Source organism: Haliaeetus albicilla, chromosome 17 (assembly GCF_947461875.1).
Source record: "Haliaeetus albicilla chromosome 17, bHalAlb1.1, whole genome shotgun sequence".
Taxonomy (NCBI): Eukaryota; Metazoa; Chordata; class Aves; order Accipitriformes; family Accipitridae; genus Haliaeetus; species Haliaeetus albicilla.
In genome coordinates, this window is record NC_091499.1 from 15766693 (window position 1) to 15790444 (window position 23752).

General features: G+C 40.5%; 2 protein-coding genes and 1 long non-coding RNA gene across 10 annotated transcripts in view; 2 read left to right on the forward strand and 1 right to left on the reverse strand.

The window, feature by feature from the left end:
* KLHL32 (kelch like family member 32) overlaps positions 1 to 7172 on the forward strand; it is a 122600-nt gene extending 115428 nt beyond the window's left edge. For 4 of the 6 annotated variants that reach the window (XM_069804903.1, XM_069804904.1, XM_069804907.1 and 1 more), the window contains 3 exons: positions 1662 to 1854; positions 3920 to 4014; positions 5839 to 7172. In XM_069804903.1, the coding sequence (XP_069661004.1) occupies positions 1662 to 1854; positions 3920 to 4014; positions 5839 to 6000 (450 nt within the window). In that variant the 3' untranslated portion in view covers positions 6001 to 7172. Of the gene's footprint in view, positions 1 to 1661; positions 1855 to 3919; positions 4015 to 5838 lie in introns of those variants that run through there. The other 2 variants (XR_011328430.1, XR_011328429.1) reach the window with 1 other exon arrangement.
* LOC138689559 (uncharacterized) overlaps positions 1 to 23752 on the forward strand; it is a 217290-nt gene that overhangs the window by 171554 nt on the left and 21984 nt on the right. The window lies entirely within an intron of this gene.
* MMS22L (MMS22 like, DNA repair protein) overlaps positions 13540 to 23752 on the reverse strand; it is a 99181-nt gene continuing 88968 nt past the window's right edge. The window contains exons 21-25 of one of the 2 annotated variants that reach the window (XM_069804910.1): positions 23219 to 23430; positions 20691 to 20857; positions 19190 to 19286; positions 17823 to 17990; positions 13540 to 15471 (exon numbers count right to left, since the gene is read on the reverse strand). In XM_069804910.1, coding sequence (XP_069661011.1) covers positions 15390 to 15471; positions 17823 to 17990; positions 19190 to 19286; positions 20691 to 20857; positions 23219 to 23430 — 726 coding nt within the window. In that variant the 3' untranslated portion in view covers positions 13540 to 15389. The remainder of the gene's footprint in view (positions 15472 to 17822; positions 17991 to 19189; positions 19287 to 20690; positions 20858 to 23218; positions 23431 to 23752) is intronic. The other variant, XM_069804909.1, reaches the window with a different exon arrangement.

Genomic DNA, 23752 nt, shown 5'->3' on the forward strand with positions numbered 1-23752 from the left:
CACATGCGGGTCCTGAAGGAGAAAGCAAGCGATGACACACCTGCCTCTTTTTGAGGCGCAGTTTTATGCATCGATTGTACAAATGCTGATTCTCTCTTAAATCCAAGTAGTAATTAGAGGCAGCAACCTTATTTTGCTTATGAGGGGGACGCGTATTTAGATACTGTGTCTCCGTTGCGTATCTTTCACTTTGATTCTTTACTTGCCGACATGAAAGTTGCCCCCCAAAATACCAGTGGCAGGCCTACTTCAGCGTGCCGTGCCGACGGCGAGAAGCCCGGCCTGGCGCGTAAAGAGTTACAGAGGAATTGTGCACTCGCATTCTTCAAATGAGGTCCGCTTCGTGTTTGTACACACAAGCTCTTTTTAAAAATTCTGCTGGCATATTGTTTACGGTGGGTACTGGAAACCATCACATCTGCTTGCATCTCGCACAGAATCTCAATAACTCTATCATTCAGCACCAGCGCTTGCTTCTGCGCGAGGCCTTTGTGGCGAGTCGATAATGCCTGCCATCTGCCACAGAGCACACAGCTACCTGCCAACAAGCCGGCTGGGGTGACCTCTGCTTCCCCACCACTGATTAGTATTCACACGCCGGCTTATTAGAAATGACCCCACCAGGCCCCTCTGTTTCTTTGCCTTTGCAGTGCTTTGCGGCTCACCTGGCAGGCACTGCAGTGGAGGAAGCTAAAGATATAATCAGGGGATGCAGGCAGGCTTTGCAAAGCAGATGGTGTCTATAGTCTGGTGTTAAGAGACTGGACTACTAATGCAAACATTAATGCCTAATATTCAACTATTACGCATTGAAATGTATAGCTATATATTGTGGAGGTTAAAAGGCAGTAGTATTAGAGGCTCTTGAGTTCCCGCAAGCGGTAGCACATGTAACGCAAAGAATTTCCTCACAGATTTTAACTTCCTCCACTTAAATTAATCTCATCCATTGCCAGGTTGTTTGATTTGGTAAGCGTAGCAGGAGCGATTGTTTTCTTAGGTTTAAAATACTGTGCTTTAATCCCTCTTCTTCCGTGTCCTCTTGCCCCTCCCCTGAACAGGTAGAATTCTTGAACATTGCTAACCAGGAAGAAAAATATGCAAAAGGACGTTACTTTGTAAGTGCCCACAAATAAAGGGTTAGCATTAAACCAAATACATGTATCATTTGAGAAGATTCTTTAGGAAATTAGTTTTTCCTATTGCTTCATTGCCCAAGGATAAGATCGAATAAGCTTCTGAATGACGAAACGTGGAAGTATCCCTCTTCTCTCCTAACAGAGCTAGCTGGTACGGATAATTTTAGCACTTGATACAAAGCAGACATCTAATAGTCTTGCTTAAGGAGGATTTGCTACTGAATTATAAAGAAAAAAAGCTTTGAGACCTGATGAGCTAAACTGGAGAAAATACAGAACAAGAAATACTATTAAATTAATGAATCTAAATGTGAGAACTGTAAACCACGTGTTGAAAGTCCGGTATGTCTAGTCAGTGTTATAACCAACATGCATGTTTAACATATGAACGACACGAGTATATATACTTGTAATTTCTGGCAAGGGTAAGGAGAACACCAGTAACATGCTGCTATTATTGTACTACTAATATAGGTATGTCTTTGAGCAGTGCTGAGACAAGTTCTCTCTTTCTCCTTCCAGAATAAGTGGTTAAGCCGTAGCCCAATGTTGCAGAGGAGAGTGTATCACTCCATGGCTGCTGTCCAAAGGAAACTTTACGTGTTAGGTGGGAACGATCTCGACTACAACAACGATCGGATCCTGGTCCGGCACATAGACTCCTACAGCATAGACGCTGACCAATGGACGCGTTGCAGCTTCAACATGTTGACAGGTGAGTATTGTGCACCAAAAGGGGAAACTTGCTACTATTAAAATAAAACATCGATTCTTTTCCCTTTAGATGCCTTTAGTGTGTGGAACTCCATGACTTTGCTGCAATTGCTTCCAATTTAGGGACCATCGTTGGCCAGGAAGACACTTTTGATTCCTGTTCTGGCATCGCGTTCTACAAAACATTTGTTTTAGGACATTGTAGACTAAATTTTAAGAAGGTGCACATAAACTTAACTTAATTAAGCAATCAAAAATAATTTGTCATAGTATTACCAGTACTTATTTTTGATTCTCCAGAAGCTTGCCTGCAGTGATAGATTTAGCTCCCGGTTTGAGTGTAGAATATGCAGATGTGTCTCTACCATAACAACATCGTTTCATAGTGCTTTCTGCTGGCATTACAGGGCAAAGATTTCACTGAAATCCATTAACGGTCACTTATTCCTAGACAGTATCATCTTAATAAATTACCTGAAAGGAGGTGTCTTTGTTGGAATTCTGTCAAGTCAGGGATGAGTTGAGCAGCTCAGGTAGCTACAGGATCTGTAAAGTTCTTCTTGACTGTCATTAGGAAGAACTGTTACAGTAGCAACTTGCAAATCACTGCAACTTGCTGTCCCCAGCACCCAGTCCACCAAATTTCACCGCCACCTGATACAATTCCCAGATTTACCACCCCCTCAAATCCCTGGAATAGACAGGCATGTGACACATTCTCAGAGTAGCACCAACAGTAGTGGCTTTGCAGAAAAGGATGGATTTCCAGGACAGGACAGCATTAATATTGGGGCTGTCCTCTTGTGCAGCAGACTTGGAGCTCAATTAGTAACAGTACTGGCTGTCAGAAAGTTTCAGCGCAGACTGCTATAGGAGTTCTAGAACTGAGCCTACCTCACTTTTCATCCTTTTCCATTTGGCGTTGCATTGATTTCTGAGATCTGCACTGAAAAGGATACAAAGGATGTAGGAGCTTAACTAGAAGCTCTGGATAGCTAGAAACACCAGGTCAGAGAAATGAACATCTGACAATTAAGGCAGTCGCCTTATGTCTTTTTCCTCCTGGTAGGATTAAAAGCTGGTCTAGTGGCAGCTTTGTTCTTTAAGATATTGCATTGGGTTTATTAATCTCTGGGATCTGGAGGAGAGTTGCTTGGGTTTTGAGTCAGGTCACTGGAGTACTTTGTGGACACTGGGGAGAGAGTCATAGATTAAAAACGAGCTACACGTTGTTAAACAGAACGAGTTCTTCATACCCCTTTTGCTCTCCAGTTAATTATTTCATTTTATTATCTGGAGGAATTGACAGTCTTTGAGAAGGACGTAATCTGATTTGCAACTGCAAAAGCGCTGGCACCGCAGGCACCCTCATTCTGGAGCTGACCCTATACCACTAAATGCTGTGAGAGAGTAGCCTCTCCTCAGATATGACCTGGTGGGTTGTTTCCACAACCTGCACCTTAAGAAGCCATCTAAGCCTTTCTTTGCATCTCTGCAACTGGCAGTAAATGTGCCTGTTGCACTGTATAGTGCAGTTTTTTTGAGGCTGTATTTATCCTTCAGAACTTCCAAACTTGTTCAGGAGACCATTGCTATGGGGATGAGCTTGCACAGCAGCTTCTGCAACTTTTGCCATACTTGTACCTGGAGGAACGGGAAGACGAACAGTTGTGGGCAGAACGTGAGGAGCCTTCAGCTCTCTTGGCCTACGTGTCTATTTGGATGTTCATGTGTGACAGTAGCCGAGAGGCAGGTGAGGAGCTTGCCTATCACCTATGAAATACACATGTACAAAAACCTGTGCCATTGAGGAGACAGCAGACGGTCCCCTGCACAGCCTCAGTTTATTGCTCTTCTGGGGTATCTCTCTGGACAGCACCGTACAGGGCTCCTGTGGAGAGCAAAGAACAGCCCTCATGCTTCATCTTCACTCTCACATGTTCTGAATTCTGAAACAGTCAAGTTACTGCCAGGTGCATTTGCATCCTATTACAGAATTCCAACATTCGGTGTTAAAAGGGTTAATTAAACACTGAAAGTGGGTTCTATTTCCTTTTTTGCTTCAGGTCAAAATGAGTCTGGAGTTGCCGTCCACAATGGTAGAATATATTTGGTTGGTGGCTATTCAATTTGGACAAATGAGCCTTTGGCATGTATCCAGGTGAGTGATTTAGGTTTCTTCTAAAGTCTTTTCCAATAATTTTGCAAGGATACATTTTGCACAGAGGTTATTCAAAAAGGAAAATGCATGTGAAGTGGAGAGATTAAGGATATTTCTTATGCAGCCACTGAACCTGCATAAACACAGAGAGGAAGTACTGTGGATATTAAAAATATTTCCAGATGAGCCAACAGATGCAATTCTTCTAAGATATTCTAGTAAAACAGGGTTGAGGAGTCTCTCCTTTGGCAAGGTTTGGCTAAAATAATGGGTATATATTCTCAGGTTAACACAATCAAATTCAACAGTAAAAGGGTTGCAGAAATGGATGATGAGGCATGGGCTAACAATTTTTCAGCCTGTCTTGTGACTTTTTTTTTCCCCCCCCTCTCCAAGTTGTCTTTCTGAAGAGCAGCCAGACTTAACGAGCTGTTCTTTGACAAAGTTCAGTCAGCCTGCAACCTGCTCTAGCGCTTACTGCTTCAAAGCTTGAATGGAAGTTTTTCGAGCCCTGCTGTAGGCAATAGGTTGTCCAACAAACTCTTCTGCTCTCTCATCTTGTATAAGAGTAGCTTTCCTGCAGATCCATGGCTTTCAGGTATTCCTGTACAGAAATTAGGAATTCTTATCTTTCTGCATGTTTCTGAGTGAAGAAAATCTGCATCGCAGCCAACGCTTTGTGACCAGCTGGGCAGTTACAGACAGAAACTTGTTTACATCTCAGTTTCTGCACTTTTGTTGATAAACAACATTTTCATTAGCTTCCAACTTTTTGGATGTTAGGATTTCACCTTCAAACTGTCCCATAAGACTAGAAGTTAGACTTAGCATAAGAAGGGAATGTATTAGATGTCAAGCTGCTGGTCTTATAATGAACACATTAGCATGAGTTTGTAAAGAATAGATCGTGCAAGATAAGCAGTTAAAACCATGTCCTGGTCACAGTATAATTGTGTTTTACTAAGTTGTTGGATACTATACCTAACAATTGTTATTGGAAAAAGTCATTCAAACTGGCTTCAATAACACTAGCTGTCACACAGTGCTTCAGATGGAGTAATAGCACAATATCAAGGTGGTGGCTCTACTCCACCAACACGCTCATCTATAACCAGCAGGTACTTTGCAGTATTGCACCTGGCTTTAAATACTGCTTAGTGATAAGTGAAAATGATCCTGGGATCTTGCTTTCTTAAATGGACATTTGTCCACATCCCCAAACTGGTCGTGAACTGGCAGCCTGCCTGAGACAGTCCCCACGTTAAAGGCAAAAGAAGTATAATGAGTGCTTTGGCAGGGCTGCATGTGCTGCCCCTTCTCAGTTGTTGGCAGTGTGCCTGGCTTTAACCAGCAAAACTAACCCTTTTATCTTCAAATTCAGCAGATTTGAGCTTGTGCTCTTCTTTGGAAGAAAAAAAATGCACTTTTTCCATATATCTTCATTTTCTTTAAGTCATTAATTTATTTGGCCTTTCCAGCTTCCACAGAGCTCCCTTGCTCCCCATACAGCACCAAGCTGACAAACAATCCATACTCTGTGGTAACAGTAGCACTTCTGTGCAGCATACACTACTTCCAGGGCTGCACGTTCTGCTGTCAGGAGGCAGGATCCAATGTCGCTGTCTGCTACCAAGTGCCTGAGCTAGCATAAGATTTGGGTAATGAGGACAGCAATAGATCACCAGACCCATCAATACAATCCAAAAATGATCTGAAACTACCGTTCTGTTGGGATTAATAGTTCATATATGCGGTGTGTGCCAGCAAATTTGTTTCAGCTTTCTTCCGTGATCCCTGAAATATTTTGTACGCTTTGCCCCGCAGGTGCTGGATGTTAGCAAGGAAGGGAAGGAAGAGGTATTCTATGGGCCTACACTCCCCTTTGCTTCCAATGGAATAGCAGCATGCTTTCTTCCAGCTCCTTATTTCACGTGCCCTAACCTTCAGACGCTGCAAGTGCCTCACCACAGGATCGGCACGATGTGAGACAAGGAATGTGCACTTCATAAAATCGGAGGGGGGGAAAAAATCAAACCCTGTGTATAGAAGGGTTTCTCTGGATCAGTGAGAAGAATCAATCCACGCAGGCTGCTGCTTTACCTTCACACATTTGTCTTAAAGTCGGATCACAATAGGCAGGAAGGAAGCTACAAAAACTGTCTGCAGTTTCTCTCCTCTGCCTCAGATGTAGAAGCAGACACATGACAGCATTTGGCATTTCTGCTGGTGACTACTCGCTACTTGTCTCTACTTCATTTCCTTATGCAACTTCGTAAGGCATTGTGAATGCTCACTGCTCCTCCTGGGCTGCTGCTCTATGGAGCCTGCACGTTCAGTTGTTCACCAATGGCACTTTCAAAGCCCATAGAAAGCTCTGTTTATGTTGACAAAGATGATATAATACTGTGGCAATTATGCAACTTACTCAATACCTTTGGCAAAAAGAATAACAAATGTATTGACTTCTAATTCCAAACTCCATCGTTTACAGTTTCTCATTTAATAATACTTCATTTGAAATTTAAATACTGCAAGGCAGATTAAAACAAGCAAGCCCTATAGTATATGAGGAACAGATAAAAATTGTCTCAGCTGAAAGACAAAGACACTGAAACCTCATGGTTAAACCCAAGTCTGAACTCAATGTGTTTGTCTGAGGATCTGAAGATCATTTGGGATGTCATTTACCAAGGTCTACTATCAAATAAATGTTACCTTCTGTCATATGATCAATTCTTCCTGACAGCTGCAGTCTTTTAATGGTGGAGAACAGCCTCTTTACTGTATAATTAAAATGTGCCATTTACTTAATATTTTTAATATCCAGTTTGCAAGGGGTCACCACATTTACAATTATCAATGAACAGTCTCATTTTGTCCAACATATGGTCCCACAAATCACTGGTCTCCAGAGGCTAAACAGGTGTAGAACAATGTCAATATTTATTTATTTATTCTTTCAGTTTATATAGTGTGTCTCCATTCCGTACTCCAGGCATATGCCAGTTCACAATAAATACTCTAACATGTTATATTTTGGCTTTGCTTGGCTACTGCAGCCCCTGTCTTATTTCTGTGTTTTATTTACATATCTAACAACAACTTTAATGTTTGTAAATATTAACCAAGCATGTAATTAAATCTTTCTCTATTTATGATTTATGGGTACTATGCACTTCTCTGCTTTACCTACTGATCTGTTCCCTGCCACCGTGCTATCTGAGCAGGCCTATGAAATTCCTGCTGATGCTCATGCAAATGCCATGTGCAGAATATGCTGCAGCAATAGCCTGCGCTTGCTGGACAGGAACGGGCTTGAATTTGTCCAGTGAATGATGTTTCCAAATGAAATGAATCTTTTAAGGGTCTGGTTAGTGATACAGGAAGGTGAACTTTATCACCATTTCTGTCTCCAGCTGGGCAGTGTGCTCATGGAACATCACCTTTCCTTTTCCAGTAATTTTCAGGTTAGAAAGTTTTGTGGGGTTTTTTTGCTGAGCTTTCTCACTCTCGGTGCATAGAGCAGAGCTGCAGATGTGCGGTCTTTGCCCAGCACACTAACTTGAGCGCTAACCATGTCTCCCTCTGCACAGAAAGCAAGCCTACATCCAGGCAGTACTTTAACTGCACGGGAGCTGTATAGGCTGTACATCAGGATTTGTTTTGTTTGTTTGAATTCCTTTGATCCCCTGGAAATCAGCATGCAAGGGCCAGCTCTCCTAACAGGCCATTTATACTTCAAAAATTCAACTGTTGCCCTGCATGGGCTGCAGGGCCCAAGCCTGGCAAGTATTTGAAGTTCTACTTATGTGTGACTCGCAGGGACACAGACATACTACATGTCTCATTTTCAAGAAGAGAGTGGATAAAGTAATCGAAACGTGTGTGTAGAGAGCCTTGGGGCTTTGAGCCTCATCCGGGAGGTACCACACCAGGTGAGTGATCTGCTTTCGCACTGGGTGCAGAACTGACAGATACTTCCTATTTTGCAGGTGGTGGGAGAATTAATTTCTCGGCCTTTGTAAAGCCCAGTGCACTTCCAGACAGTAGTGCAAAGTAGATTTTGTATGTCTCAACTTAGTTTTGAGGCTTTTACTCCTAGGCCTCATAGCTTATGACAGCTGTAGCTATGAAATAATTTCTAAATCGCTCCTTCTGAAGAGCAAGGGGAGGGATTACGATGGGTCTGGCAGACTGTTGAGTGGCGGCAGGAGCAAGCTGTGACAGAGGCCTGGGTTTGAGAAGCGGCGAGGGCAGCTTCCTTGTGCAAGCAGCATGTGCCTCTTGGTTCAAGAACTGAAAGGCAAGAGTCTATGGCAAGAAAGTTATTTATCATGTTTGTTCTGCCCTTTTGACGCTTTTACTGTTCCGGTTGTTATCACCAATTGTCTGTACTGGTGAATAGCAGTTCTAAACAGCTGTGCAATTGCATTAAATTGGTTAAGGGTACCACAGCCACAGAGCCTCAGGACAACACATATGCTCCTGTTAGTGTCAGGATTCTGCTCTGGCTCTCAATCATCAGGCTCCACTGATTACAGAGAAGTCTTTCACAGCAACCTCTTAGCCCCTAAGTTTTTGTGCCACACTTCCCTATCTGGCTCTTTCTGCTTTTGTTGCAGGACCTACAGGACAGATGGGGTGCTTTGCTGCACCTGAAGTCAGAAAATGCCACATAGCCCTTGCCAGGTGAGCAAAACCCAGTGATTTATTGCCAGGTGAGAAAAGAGAAGGGTGTTGATGCAAGAGTAGGCAGAGAGCATGCTGGTGCCAGCAGTGGTTCTGCTCTGGCTGAGGGCTCTCTGCTAGGGAGGAAGGGGCTGGGGGAGAGCCAAGGCTGCCCGGTGAGCTGAAGCTTCTGAATCAGCACGTCCTTGCTCTGCCGTGTTTCCATTCGGTGTCCCTGGCTTCTGAAACTGCACCAGTTGCAGGCTCCCGTGTGCGAGCTCCAGATCCACCTCTGCTGTTCTACATTTTGTACCATTTTTGGCAAACATAAACCTCTGAACCCAACCTTTGTCCCTACCCAGCCTACCGGTTTTGGTACGTACCTCTGAAATGCAGTTCAGCTCAGTTTTTCCACAGAGCCTTAAAGATGTCCACACTTGATAGTTCTGTCACTAGTGTCACATCAGTGCAGTGTGACAGCAGCTGCTGACGCAAGTCGCTCGGGCTCCCAGCTGGGAATGTACAAGCTAATGGCACAGGCTGCAACTGGTAAGAAGTCACTAGTGCTTCAGAAAAGAGGTATCCTTACACAAGTGAATAATGTAACTGCTGCTGCAAACTGTTGAGTTTGGAAGCTGGTGCAGTTCTCTGCCCTGAATTCCTTAGATTTACAGATTAAAGCTACTTATAGCTGCAGCTAGGCTTTTGGGCCACAGGGTCTTGAGACCTGTACTGAAAAGCCTTTGCACTTTTATGCCTGTCCTGTGATCTCCTTTTTTGGGCCATTCCCATAAAGAGTAATATTTCATCCTTTATAAAGCATACTTCAGTATATATATATTTCATCCTTTATACAGCATACTTCATACATAGTAGGTGCTGGTCTCTCCTGTCAGGTGGCTGGTGATAGGACAAGAGGAAATGGCCTCAAGTTGTGGCAGGGGAGGTTTAGATCGGACCTTAGGAAACATTTCTTTACTGAAAGGGTTGTCAGGCATTGGAACAGACTGCCCAGGGAAGTGGTGGAGTCACCATCCTGGAGGTTTTCGGAAAGCGCGTAGACAAGGCACTTCAGGACATGGTTTAGTGGGCATGGTTGACGGTTGGACTCGATGATCTTAAAGGTCTTTTCCAACCTAAACGATTGTATGATTCCGTGATTCACCTTTGAGTCCTAAGACGTGTTATCAGCTCTTCTTAGCTATAAATAACCACAGTGGCATTCAAGCAGCTGCTTTGTGCTTTTTATCCAAAAAAGACACAATTTCCAGAAGCAGCAGCACCGACAGCTGCCTCTGCCCCTTTGGTCTCTATTGAGCATTTCACACCCAAGTGGTGACCAAAGAAATACTTATGTGTTACGAGCCAGTGTGCAGCAATTCTGCTTCTGTGCACTAGTGGTTTTGTAATCCTTGCATTTCTAGTTGTGGCTTATGATTGTCTTAACTTCGCAGCTTTCAGGGAAAGTATCTGACTCTCAGAATGGTTCAAACTTCTGTAACTCTTTTTCCTCCAAGTTTTGCCTTCCCCTGTTACCCTCCCCCAAACCTGTACAGACATTTAGTACATCAGTTGCAGAATCATGGAGAAATAGATAATTGAATATTCACACATGCAGAAACAACACAGGCAGAATGTGGAACAATGTGGAAACAAGCGCGAAAAGAGGCGGCATCTGTTTATTGAAAATTAGAATGTAGAATAAATTAAGAGGGCAAGGTTAAAACACTTCATCTGCAGGCAGTTTGTAGGGGAGGAAGACTTTGCAGGAAGTTTAGCACATAGACTATATAAAGGGCTTATACAGTTTTAATTTTGCAAAACAGGCTTTTTTTTTTTTTTTTCCCAAGGACACGTTTTAGAGGGATAAAAAGTGTCCACATAAAGAATGGTTTTCCAATAGAGATGATTATATATAGCTGTTTCACAGTAATGCCAGAATTAAAATGCTCAAAATGTTAACTCTTACTGCGGGTAGATTAGGCTATGTTGCAGTGCTGCAAGTCCTGAAGAACAGAGTAAGTATTTTTAGCAATACCCTGAATTCACATAAGTGAATGCTGTGCTAATTTTTCCACCACTGCCCATGCAGGTCATGTTGGCCCTTTCTAAAACAAATAATTAATTTAGCAAACTTGCATTTTTAATGCCTGTTTGGGTGACATTCTACAGGGAGGAGAGTAGATCCAAGATAGTGTTTGATGGAATGAAAAATGCAGTGAATTTGGTTGTGACGTGGAGTTACTCTGCTGGCATTTCCCAAGGCCTGTAAAGCCACCACATCCATGAATACAGGATTAGAGTTTTTAATTTTTTTTGTTGTTCTATACATACCTTCACATTTTGTACAATAAGTCTACAAAAGGTTTACCATTTTAAAGCCGTTGAAGTAGACAAAAGCCATATCCTAGTCATTCATCATAAAACAAGCTTAATTATGCTAGGACATATTGACACCGCATCAGATTTTTAATCTTCAACATAATTTTATAACCATTGCTAACAGATGGGCTGATTACACTGAATTTGAGTTTTAAGTAATAGTTAAAAATTATAAAATATGATTAAACCGAAAATACCCATGCATACATAATTTTCAGAAGCTACTGAAAGAAGGAAAAACAGAGCACAATAAAACCTCTTTTCTGTTTCCTGAGGGAAATACATTGCATTTAGGTGGACAGTTATCAAAGTTCCTTAAATGACTCTGTAAGTAGTATATGCTATTGGCAGCTCCTCTTCTGTGCAATTACAACAGATATGCAGAACCTTATTCTTTCCATAGGTCTGCTGCTCTATTCCAGCATAAAAGGCATAAATTTTTCTATTTCTGAAGCTCTTTTATTGAAACAAGTGCTTTCCCCCCTCTATTTTTTTTTTGTCATTGAAAATGAAAGCAAGGAGTAATTTAAATTACCATGTTCCTGCTCTTTAATAACAATAACAAATGGGAAATTCTTATAAAATAGAGGGACAGCATTGTGGAACTAATGGAAGTTGCATGTGAATTTTGAACAGAAGGTGTCTTTTTTTCAGTTATCATTTTAAGGTTACTAAAGGAAAGATAAGCCAGACTTCCCTCTCCCTGCCATTGTTTATGATGTGCTGGACATCTGTTTGATATCACAAGGATGATAATGGGTCAGAGGTGATCAGTATCCTGAATTCTGGACTAGGGAAAATATGAAACACTTTTATTCAGCTCTCAATTCTATATATTGCAAAAAGAAAAGGGCATAGTAGTCCTCTACCCACTTGTATCCTGGAACAGTCTTCTGGCCAGTGAGATCAGCATTGAAAATGCTCACGAGGCTGATGCCTGCTGTACTTAACCAGGGCTCCTGTTAACTGTATTAGCATTTCTAAATGAAAGGAGATATTGGGTGTGGACCATGCAAGAGTCTTGAGGAAGGAAAAAGCTTACTGAGGTTTAATATTTTGTTATAACTCTATGGACGTATGATGATCCTGTAGTGAGAATAATTAATCAGTGTTCAAAATGGCTTAATACAACCAATTTTTCTTACATAGAAGAGGAGGAGGACTAAGCCTAGGTGCGTATGTTGAAGTTTCTCTGAATTTCAGTAGGAACTTTAGCTATAACTTTTTTTCAGGATCTTTTCAGCCTCAATTATGAAAGTTAAAGCGCAGTAAATGTCCCCCTTTGCAAGCAATGTTATTTTTAAACATACTGTGAGAGACCCTTCCCTTCCAAGAAGTACAATGCTGCCCTACTGCTACAAAAATGCAGGCCAAAGGAGGATCTTATAAAAGGCAAAATCAGGCTATTACTTTATGCTGATGTTCAGACCCAAACTGGGCCAAAACAAAGCTGTCTGTCTGGAGAGGGCACATGTTAGTGCAGCCAACACACTCACCTGCAGTGTGGCTTTAGTGCACCACATCTGACCTAACTTCTAACTCAGACCACTGCTGTGTCTCTGTAGCAGTGTTCATATGTAAAATAATAGAGAAAGGTTTAATTTAAATAATATTCAGTGTCCTGAATAGCCTTTTGTGCTGGTTTTGGCTTGGATAGAGTTAATTTTCTTCATAGTAGCTGGTATGGAGCTATGTTCTGGATTTGTGCTGGTAACAGTGTTGATAACACAGAGATGTTTTTGTTGCTGCTGAGCAGTGCTTGCACAGAGCCAAGGGCTGTTCTGCTTCTCACCCCACCCCACCAGCGAGGAGGCTGGGGGGCACAAGGAGTTGGGAGGGGACACAGCCGGGACACCTGACCCTGACTGACCTGAGGGGTATCCCAGACCATAGGACGTCATGCTCAGCATATACAGCTGGGATAGAAGAGGGAAGGGGGGAATGTTCAGAGTGATGGCGTTTGTCTTTCCAAGTCACCATTAGGCGTGATGGAGCCCTGCTGTCCTGGAGATGGCTGAACACCTGCCTGCCCATGGGAAGTGGGGAATGAATTCCTTGTTTTGCTTGCGTGTGCGGCTTTTGCTTTACCTATTACACTGTCTTTATCTCAGTCCACGAGTTTTCTCACTTTTACCCTTCTGATTCTCTCCCCCAATGCCATGGGGGCAGGGGAGTGAGCGAGCGGCTGTGTGGGGCTTAGTTGCTGGCTGGGGTTAAACCACCACACCTTTATACAGATAGCACCTAATAAGACATAATTATTTTTGTTTGTGGTGGTTTTCAGTCTTTACTTTTTCTATATTGTACTTAAAATCAGCACTTTCTTCTTTCCACCTAACTTGTTTTGGATTGTTTTGGTGTATACTTGGTAAGTCAGTCTAGACTAGCACTCTTCAAGCCTTCATCTCATTAATATTATCAGAACTGTCAGTCGTATCTGCAAATGTCCATACCAAATAATTAGACCCAACCATATTGTCCATTTGGCAGTGGTTGAGGAATACAATGCAAAATGCTTTATTTCTGTTCGCATTAACTTGACAGAGAAGGAGGGTAATTTCCAAACTGTTTAAACTAGCTTATCATGCACCAGGAGCTGCTACGCATTTACATAAAGCCCTGTTGCTTTTTCAGAAACTTTCAACCACTACAGATAGTATTAAATATATCTTTAACAACCTACTAAACACATCAGTTTATGTTTTGTTATAATATCTGCTCTATCCTTTAAGAGTCAAAGGTTTTACTTTCAGGAAGCAATACTACAGTCAGACATCTGTTCTGTAATCTGTGTGGTAGGACTCAAATTTCTATTAATCTCTCTTGGAGAGGTTTTTATTTTTTTTAATTTATTTTTTAAAAAAGCTTTTTAGAAGCACAATCCTCCTGAGATGAAAAAAACTCCGCCCAGGTACAGAAGCTTACAAGAAGCTACAATGCAAGTTCAATAAGTCACTTTCATAATGAAAAGAACCTCCATGTTCTGCACTATTAAGTAGCCTAAACAGGCTTTTAGTTACTGCATTATCTGAAGTAACAATAGCAGATTTAGGCAAAAAGATTATCTAGTTCGACTTGATAAGATTACTGAAATGAAAGAGAAGCTGCTCTGAACAAGATTTCAGGGATTTTTGTGGAGCTATTAGACACAAAAATAATCTTTCATTCCCATTAATATTGTAAAGTTAAAATTTGAATAACTTTAAAAGTAAGAAGCCTGTTCAGCAGTGTTGCCATTAAGGGCAAACTTACCACTCCCAAAGTCCAGTAAGTAGCTGCAGAAATACAGGTTATTGAGGGAAGTGAAAATGTGAATACCACAGCCATTAATGAAAGTTTCCTGGGAACTTTAGGAAAAAAATGTAGAAAAAGTTACAGAGCTAGGCCTGTCCTGGAAAGACCCAAAAGCTAATCCATAACACAGCAAAATATTTGAAAGATCCAACTTTTCAGGCAAACAGGAATAATTACTAGCCTATGATCAAATGAAATAAATTCCCCAAATGAGTATTTTCTTTAGAAGTCTGTCCTCTCTTCTTTTTTCTCATACCATTTACACCTAGTCTGTTAAATGGATAATTAACAGTATCATGACTAATAAAAAGATCATGGGATCACTGGAAATTATGGGTTAATTTTAAGAACATACTATTGAAAAGGAAGAGAACAGGCAATCTGAACCTGCCTTTTCTTGTATTACCCACAAAGACAACAGAAGAGATTTTACACTAGAATCTGAAAAACTTTAATGTTTTAATACAGGTGGAAGGTTAAGACAGCTATATACATTTTGTGCAACATATACACAAGCCCTGTTAACAACTGCTAGCTCTACCACACTGACACAACTCCTAGTGCATTCAACACATTCAGTACTAGAGATCACAGGTTTTTCCCATTCTACTAAAATAATAAATTAGAAATTACAAAGTTATGATTTTCATAAGACCATACTGAATAAGATTTTCAAAAGTTAAGAGGGTCGGGTCTCACTCAATGTGAATTGAGTTCTGAAATTCCTGATTCTTTGAAATCCTACCTCGTATGTTGCAACACAGGTTCTGCTCACATAGACATTTTAACATGTAATAAATTTGCTGTATCTTTCAATCGCCATTTGACAGTATATTGAGAGTTACTCTTCAGATGCATGACAATGCTCAAATACCACAGAAATTATTAAAAATAATACATAACAAAACAAAATTGATAAATGTATTGTCATTGTAAAGAAAAAGAACTTGGCTAGTGTGTTATAGAGTGCAGTTTTAGGTATCGACAGTGTCAGAACATTCAAGAGGAAACGATTAATCACCAGCACACTGCTAACCTGTCTCGTTTTCCAGTTTTTGTATCTCATTTTGTCCAGCCTCTGTGAGGTGAGATAAGAGTCTTTTATAGGCTTCTCTGTTGGAAAAAACAAAAGAATGTAACATGTTACTTAAACAATCTCAATCTCACACATCCTAGGAGTAAAAGCACGTAATTCCCAAACACATTGTTTACATATTGGGATATTAAAACATAGTAACTTTCCTCCCCTCCCACCCACCCCCATCTATTCAACTGCTTTGTTTGCTCTGAATTTTTAGCATGGCCAGGTTGGAAGAAGAATAAGGATTGCATTGTTTATGGCTACAAGTGTAGTAGCGAAGATGCTTAGAAGTCTACTTGTTTAGTAAAATGCTGTGAAATAGATGTGGTTTGTTTTTTTTTTTTATTTTAAAACATGAAGTTTCCAAGGCTTAGATGAGATGATTGGCATTCAGACTTCATCATGTTTGCTATCCGATTTCTGCATAAGAAATCTGTCTGTGACTCATGCTACAGCACAGTGATGTGAGCCACTGGCACTAGGGTGCAGACTGGCACTCACACTGATTTAGACCATCATCCTCAACAAAGGGCAGTGACTGTTTCAAAATAAACCTGGAGGTCAGAAAGGGACTGTCACGTAAGTGGGTTTTCCAGAAGAGTACGTATGCATTGGCAAGACTTTTCACTTGATGTTCATTCTAATCCTCTCCAACCCACACAATATAAATTTTGTTAAAGTACTGCCTCTGACATTTAGGTCTATTCTAATTATATATCTTTTTATTCTAATTATATATCTTTTTCATGAAATATTAACTTGTGCAAACAAAACTGCAGTTTTCATACTAGTTCCTTGCAATAATAACACTGACATCACCAGTATAAGCATCTAATGCAACTTCTGAACTTCGTTCCTGTTATATATATATATATATGCTTGCAGTTTAAGGTCTACAATAATTGCACAGAATATGTTAATATAATGTTATTTAGTGGCCAGGACTGAAGAGAGAAAATCAGTTATTAGTGTTCTTACAATAAAATGTTCAGGGATCACCTTAGACTGCTGGGTAATGGAATACATTCTAAATACAAATTATTAGTACAAAACATCAACAACAGATTAGGTAATATATACATTAAGTGATGAGGCTAAAAGAAATTTAGCTCTTCAGTAATCTCCTAGCATGTATTTCAGGAAGCTCAACCAACCTGCTTTTTTTTTCCATATTTTTTAGGTAAAGGGATGAATTGTACCTTATTAACAGTACAAAAAAAAAAAAAAAGAAAATTGGCTATGAAATATATTATCAAAAGATCAAAACCAAATAGTTTGAAAATCCTGCACATAATGGTACTTCAGTCTGACCTTGGATGAATTCCCTTAAATAAAAGCAAATGCATTTGTTGGTAGAGGATAATAAAAAGTGAATAATATAACTATAAATGAGTTAAATATATTTTTCGTGAAATGGAAAATGAATACCCTTTACTGTCTCAAGAGTTACATTCTTGTACAACTCTGTCTTTTGGGTGTTTATAGCCATGGCCCTGCCGACACGCACCTCAAAACTTCTCCAGCCTGAGGCGCGACTAGGATCCTACCCGTGGAGTAGCGCCAGTACCTGAATTAATGCAAATGCTGAGGCCAGTTCCTTGCCCGGACCCACACGCGGGTCAAGGGCCAGCCTTCCAGTGAGCACAACTGCCAGGAGAAGCCCTTCTGGCTCAGGTGCCACACTGGGCAGAGTGTCCTGGAGTTTTGTAAGAGCATTTATACAGATGCTGAAAGTTCACAGCTGCATCTGTGCGCTGAGACGCTGTGCGTCTGCGTGGAGCTGCTCACCTCGTGTGACAGCTCCTCCTAATGCTAGATGGATTCACAAGTCAAATATTTCTGTCCTCAGTTCTTGGGGGCAAAGGGAGGAAGTGCAAGTCTGCTGTGCCTAGTGGGGAGAGGTGGCCAGCCTTTTCTGGATGCCCACTACTCTCCTATGTTTGTGTTATGAGAGACCTCTTGAAATGAAGCCATGGGTATTTCTTTTCCAAGCATCTCACTCAGATCATACCTGATTATATCGTAATTTTAGATATGACCCATATAGTCCTTTAAAACAGGGACTGACAGGAACATTCTTTGGGGCAGGAATTCTTCTTTATTCTGTTTTGGAACATCATAGAGTGTAGTGAGCAGAGGCAACCCAGCTTCACATAAATTCTACTGGGGTCTGGAGCCCTAGTGTCAAAACATCTCTGAAAATATTTAGCAAATATAGATGGCTTAAAACCATGAAAAGCCTGAGCAAAGGGAGATTTCTAGCTGAACACGCTTAAAAATCACTCATTTTTTAGTATCTGTGCTGCTGTCTGACATTGCTTTCTTTCAAGAGAATAAACCTTACTGCTCATTGTCAAAAAACAATATTAAATAAAAATCAAACCTCTGTGCAGCATTCCTTCCAAGACCTTGTTTGTGCTCCGAATCCTTCAGAGACTGTGTGATTGTGGGAATCAGGCTGGTAACTAACGTCTGATCCAAGACTGCCACTGTTTCTAGTATGCTGAAAACCCGGTGATCATACACGGCAGTATAGTCCTGGATAAACTGCCTGAGGGGGACACAGAGGCATTTAATGCAAGGTCAAAACTAGATGCAGAGAACATGCCAAGAACAACTGAAGAGTCTAATCAGAACAAGCAATCTGGCTGCATGGCAATTTTCATATTGTTACACTGAAATACTCTACATGGAATACTTTCTCCAAACGAAGCCATGCTTTTGAAGGCTAATGCTAAAAATCCGACATGTTTATTTTCGAGCAAATAATTGTCAGATTCTGCTGCTGTTTCACCAGGGCTGACTTGTTCCAGAGCACTGCACTTTGTAATGTGCCTGAATGCAAAATGAAAATGTGTATGTATTATTTAATAAAAAATAATAATTAAAAAAAAAAAGACCAGCACAACAAGAGATATCGATTCAATTCTGCAGAAATAATGTTAGCATTTCTTATAAAGCTCCACTGGACCTTAAGCAGGGCAGACCACTGGATGGAAGCGTACCCATTTGTCTTCCTGAGGGTTTGAGGCCTTTTAAGATCACAGATTACATTCGAATCAGAAGTAACACCCTAGGGATGAAACAGCCCATGAACGTGATATATCACATACTGGGAGACTGGCATGCCCACAGACATCCATTCTTATTTCAGTGAGTCCCTCTGGAGCCTTCACCTAGACATGACCCAACACAGCACCAGTGCCTAGGTTTGCAAAATGTCTTCAGGTCTCAGCTCATGCAGCTCTTCTACTGTATCCAGGTGAGAAATAGGATTCATTTTGCAGAGGTATGAAATAAGTATAATTTACATTATAATAAGCTATTATTTATTTGCCACAAAATCAAATCAATCAAACAAAAAAGAAGCTAAGCTTCTTGTATGAGGATTTGCTCTTCATTATATATGCTTCAAATCAGGCATGCACATCTTTCACAGTACCTAACACTGACCATCCCCATTCATGAGCAGTTTTTCCCATTGCAGCAGCAACATACCTCTCTATTATACACCTTTCAAAACAGTACCTAATCCAGCAGAAAGCAGGTACGTTTCGCTCTTCTACTTATCTTGCTCTGGCTTTTTGGCCAAGCTATGTTTAAAACCAGTGCCAAAAGCACCATTATTTAAATACCATAAACAAGTGATAATGCAGTATGTTAAGGATAATCAGTTATTTAAAAAAAAACATGTTTGCTGTCAATTGGCTTGCAGTAGCTTCACTGCCAATTGGCATATTTTCTGGTTACCTAAATACAGAAGTCAGCTGGGTGGCAAGTTCTCCTCCTGACCCTGCTTGGCAGCCTTCTACCATGTACTGTACGATGTCTGTAGATATTTTTTTAACTGTAAAAGAAAAATCACAAGATTCACACAGAGCTCTTGAACTGACCATCTGGAGAATGTCCTTCATGAAGACTACAATTTTTAAATGAGAAAAAAATGGTTTTATCTTACTTTGATGCAAGGGAAATGACTGTGAGAGCAGTTAGTTAGATTGGCTATAAAGAACAGAATGAATCACAGATTTATGCAAAAGTCTTATTTTCACTACCATTATCCTTTAAACATACAGATTTTTAAGGACGCTATGGTCTCTTTAAGTCAAATCAAAGAAAGAGACACACACTTAGTGGAAATAGAGATTTTATTTAAGTTCTGTTTGTATTCTTTAATCATTCCTATTTGAATTAAAGAAAAGCAGTCATAGCATTATACCCTGCCCAAAGCTATATAGATCTACTCCTTGCTTTCAGTGGTGGGTATTGTTCTGAATTCCACCCTACCTCTTTTTTTAAGGGGCAGAATAAACCCAAACCCACAAACCCCACTATTTTCTTCCCCTTAATTGTTTCCAAATAAATATTCCAAGTTGCAAGATACAGCTCTTCGTGTATAAAGGTGGAACTGGGCTGCCAGGACTTTTCTACACAAGTGTGGTGGGGCCCTGCCTAGGCAGGCAGTGAGCTGGAGCATTCAGCTCATTCTACTCCACAGCACATTGCAAAGCAAGTCCTTTCAGCTTCAGGCAGATATGGCTATGATGGCAAAAGGGGGAAGAAAGGTGTGTGACGATTTGGCTAATTTCCTAAGCATATCTTGTCCTTGAAACTTTTATAGAGCAGAATCAAAAAGTACTTTATTAGACAGAATTCCCAGGAGAAGTCATAGGTGAATCCCCATTTTGCTTAATGCCTCTACTGGCAGCAAGAAGTGGAAATTTTGAGCTTATGCACACATTCATTATACAACTGTGGGGTGAACAGAGTGCTTCATTTTTTAAGAAGCTAAAAATAAAGAAGTTCTCACTACCAAACAAAGCATGCTAAAAGAAGAAAGAAGACTCAAAGATGCCTACAGAGAGCAACATGCTGCTTTTAATCCATTTATAATGCCTCTATGGGGAGAACATACGCTAGTCTTATTTGGTCTCAAACCTTTAGGTGCAAGAAAACTTCCACAGTTTCCAAGTTTGGGAGAAATGAGATGGCAAGGATGGGGAGAAAGGAAATGCTCTTTAGATTCCTGAGAAGTTGATCATTAGTTCATTAGAGAGCAAAACGAGGCAGGACTTCTCTGCCTCTTGGAGACAGAAACCCCAGACGAGTTAATGAAAAAAGAAAGCTTGTCCAGTTTATCTGGCCAAAGTATCTCATTCACCTCATCTAAGAGTCTTAAATACTGGGATGAAAGATGCTCAGCAGTACAAAAATCTTACAGAGATGTATTTAAAGCAAACAAGCAGCTCACCTTGTAGCTCATTAACCAACACCATGCATTTCAACACGGCTGGGAGAACTAAGTCAATGTCACACAGTTCAGTGCTCTGGGTTCTCTGAAGTACTTCAAGAATGAAAGCAAGAACTGAGGCCAAGCGAGGAGGTGGAGCATTACCTTTGAACTGCATGTAGTTTTCACTAGGAAGACAAAGCAAACCAAAAGAGAGTCTATAATTTGGTTTTTTCCATTCAATGCAAGCACCATACACCTTAAAATAACTTTGTGATATTTCAGCAGGAGGCCTATTACATAGATTTCTATCTTCATCTAGGCTCAACTAATGGCTTCTATTTGTCTTAGTCTTAGAAAAGACTCCCAATTTATCAGAGGACAGTGATGCCTTCTGACTCTTCTGTTGAGGGAAGTGAGAAATAGCAGCTATCATAATTATAGTTAAAAACCAAAGTGTGACTATAAAAGTTAAAATATGAAGGCAGCTTCATAAAATAACTGAAAAAAAAATGGAGGAATCAAGACTCTAAGACCCTAAACCAAGATCCAAAATACAACGGTTGTTCAATTACTTTATTTAGCTTTATGTGCTTTTGTCAACTCACAATCCAACTTGTTATAACAGCTCTGCTTTTATACTGGTACTGTTATTTTATTTTTGTCAACAGTATGTTGTAGCGGGGCAGCCAATGTCTGCTTTTGCTCCATCGCAATTAACACAATCATGTCCAGTATAAAATTTGTTACAAACATAAAAGGTGACCTGTCGATCTGCAGCAAGAGCAAATTTTGACATCACGCACACCGAATGTTCCAATTTGAATGGCTTGATAGGTTATTTTTCCAGAAAAGGATATAAAAATCTGAACTACTGTTCATTTGACATTACAAATGACTTTACTGGAGCCTGAAGACAGTAAGTTTCAATGGGAGTATTCGGGACAGAAAAGTGCCAGTAAGAAGAACATAGCATTTAATCATCAGTTAGCAAGAGCACTCTCAAAAGCTGCAAAATAACTTTTTAGGTATTTAATATTAGGTACCATTAGCTACCCAAAAGAGGCATCCATGTTTACTGAGCAACGCATCAACTAAGAACTACCATCCTTGTTAAAAACTTACTAAGGCGTGCTTCTACAACTTTCAAATGAAATCTGACTTTCAGAGATCTGGATATTTCATTGCACAGCTTCAGGGCACTGGTATAGCTTGGCAAATGAAAGTTGTAACACTTTACTTCTATATTCCTTCTATCGTGTGGTCTTACTCACTTTAATATTAGCAACTCTGAAATCTTCTATCCCATTAATTTACAATGAAAATTTCACACTGATTTTTTTTTGGAGGTGCTCTTCCACTAAACCAGTTCTTTGACCTGGGTAATACACCCCTGATCATGTGGTTCGGTTTCCTCTGTGCAGCAGCAAGATATTCACTTTCTTTCATATGTCAAAATGGCTAGCGATCTCTGTATGTATTTATGTAAAGACTGACTGACTGCTTCCTGACCACAAAACAGTTTGCAAATCAGACTGCTGCTCAGTTCTAAGATATTCTTCCCAGATCACTAAGGAACTTTTTCATGTCTTACAAGTCACCAAGTGCCACTATACTTTCAGAACTTACTTTCCACTATCAATCTTAAAATTCACACACGCATGCACACATTCACAAATAAATTTAAGATGATTGAGTATTCGTAAGTTAAAAACATGTCAGAAATCAGACTATGAAATCTTAATTCACTCCTTCAGTATGTGATAATACAGGCTTTACTTACAGGATTGCCTGTAATATTTACTTAAAATCAACACTAAAATTCTCTCAATCAACATGTACACATACTCTTTTAACACAGAAAAATACAATTACCTTAGATATAAGCAATCCCGTTATATTTGAGGGGGGTTAATTCCTCTCCCAACCTAGACAAAAAGTACAGATTGCTCCCTATTCTGCAGTACATAAAACAATGCTTTGGCTTTTCAGCAGCAGAGACCCAGCATCTATAGCTGCTGTTGACATCGTGCAAGTAGAGACAGCACAGTGAACAAGTACTCTCTCCTTGCTTCTACCTCTCCGTCTTCCTCTTCCCACACCCCAAATTTTCCTTTTCCCTAGGTAGCTGGCACACTTACTTATACCCTGACACTTACAGAGCAACAAGGCCTCCCATGCGCAGGTAACTGTGGCAACACTACGAGTCTGTGACCCTAATACAGCCTGAGACACAAACATACGATGATGCATGTCGGAGTGCAATTTTTCTAGAAAAATACTTGCTTTTCATGTGGCCCCATGTGATATTTTTTTCTTATAGTCTAGGACCTCCATCCTCAGTGACTCTCTTATTAGCCACCAGATCTTCCCAACTTTACTCTTCTGCTCTATACATGTTGTCTTTCCTTTGCTCCCTGCCCAGCAACTTACCGGCTCTTCCCACAGCCAAACTATCAGTTACTGAGAAGAAAACAGTGGCATTCCCTTTCTCATTAGCTATTTTTGAAATCTGAGTAAGCGATGGTTTTTACTTCACTGGTCCTTACTTTATGACATGCAGAGTGGTCTTCCTTAGACGGAGCATCTGGGGGGCTGTAATGGAAGTACATAAGGCAGTCAGCATAGGATGCTGTCCGGCTCCAAGTGCAGTCGGAGAAGAAGGGAGAAATCGTCCAAAATACTGTTGAATGATGCTCCCAAGCAGTTGATTTAAGTAGGCGCCCTGCATTTGGGACTGACAACATATAAAGGACAGACCCTGTAGAAGAAAATTTTTAAAAGTGAGAAATTGAATACATTTTTAACAATACTTTTGAATAAATCTTTAACAACCATAGGCTAAATACTCACTACATGCTGTGTAAACTGCTGCACACAGAGTAACTACTGCATGACAAATAACCATCAGTAATTTCCTGCAGATATGATGGTCTACAAATGAAGACAGAGCCAGGGCAAGGCTTGCAAAGGAGAGAAAAATCTTTTACTAGACTAATTAATATATTGGAAGATAAGCTGTGGGACATGCAAGCTCCCCTTCAAATTTGAAATAAAACCTTGGTGTTTCAGACCTGAGAAGT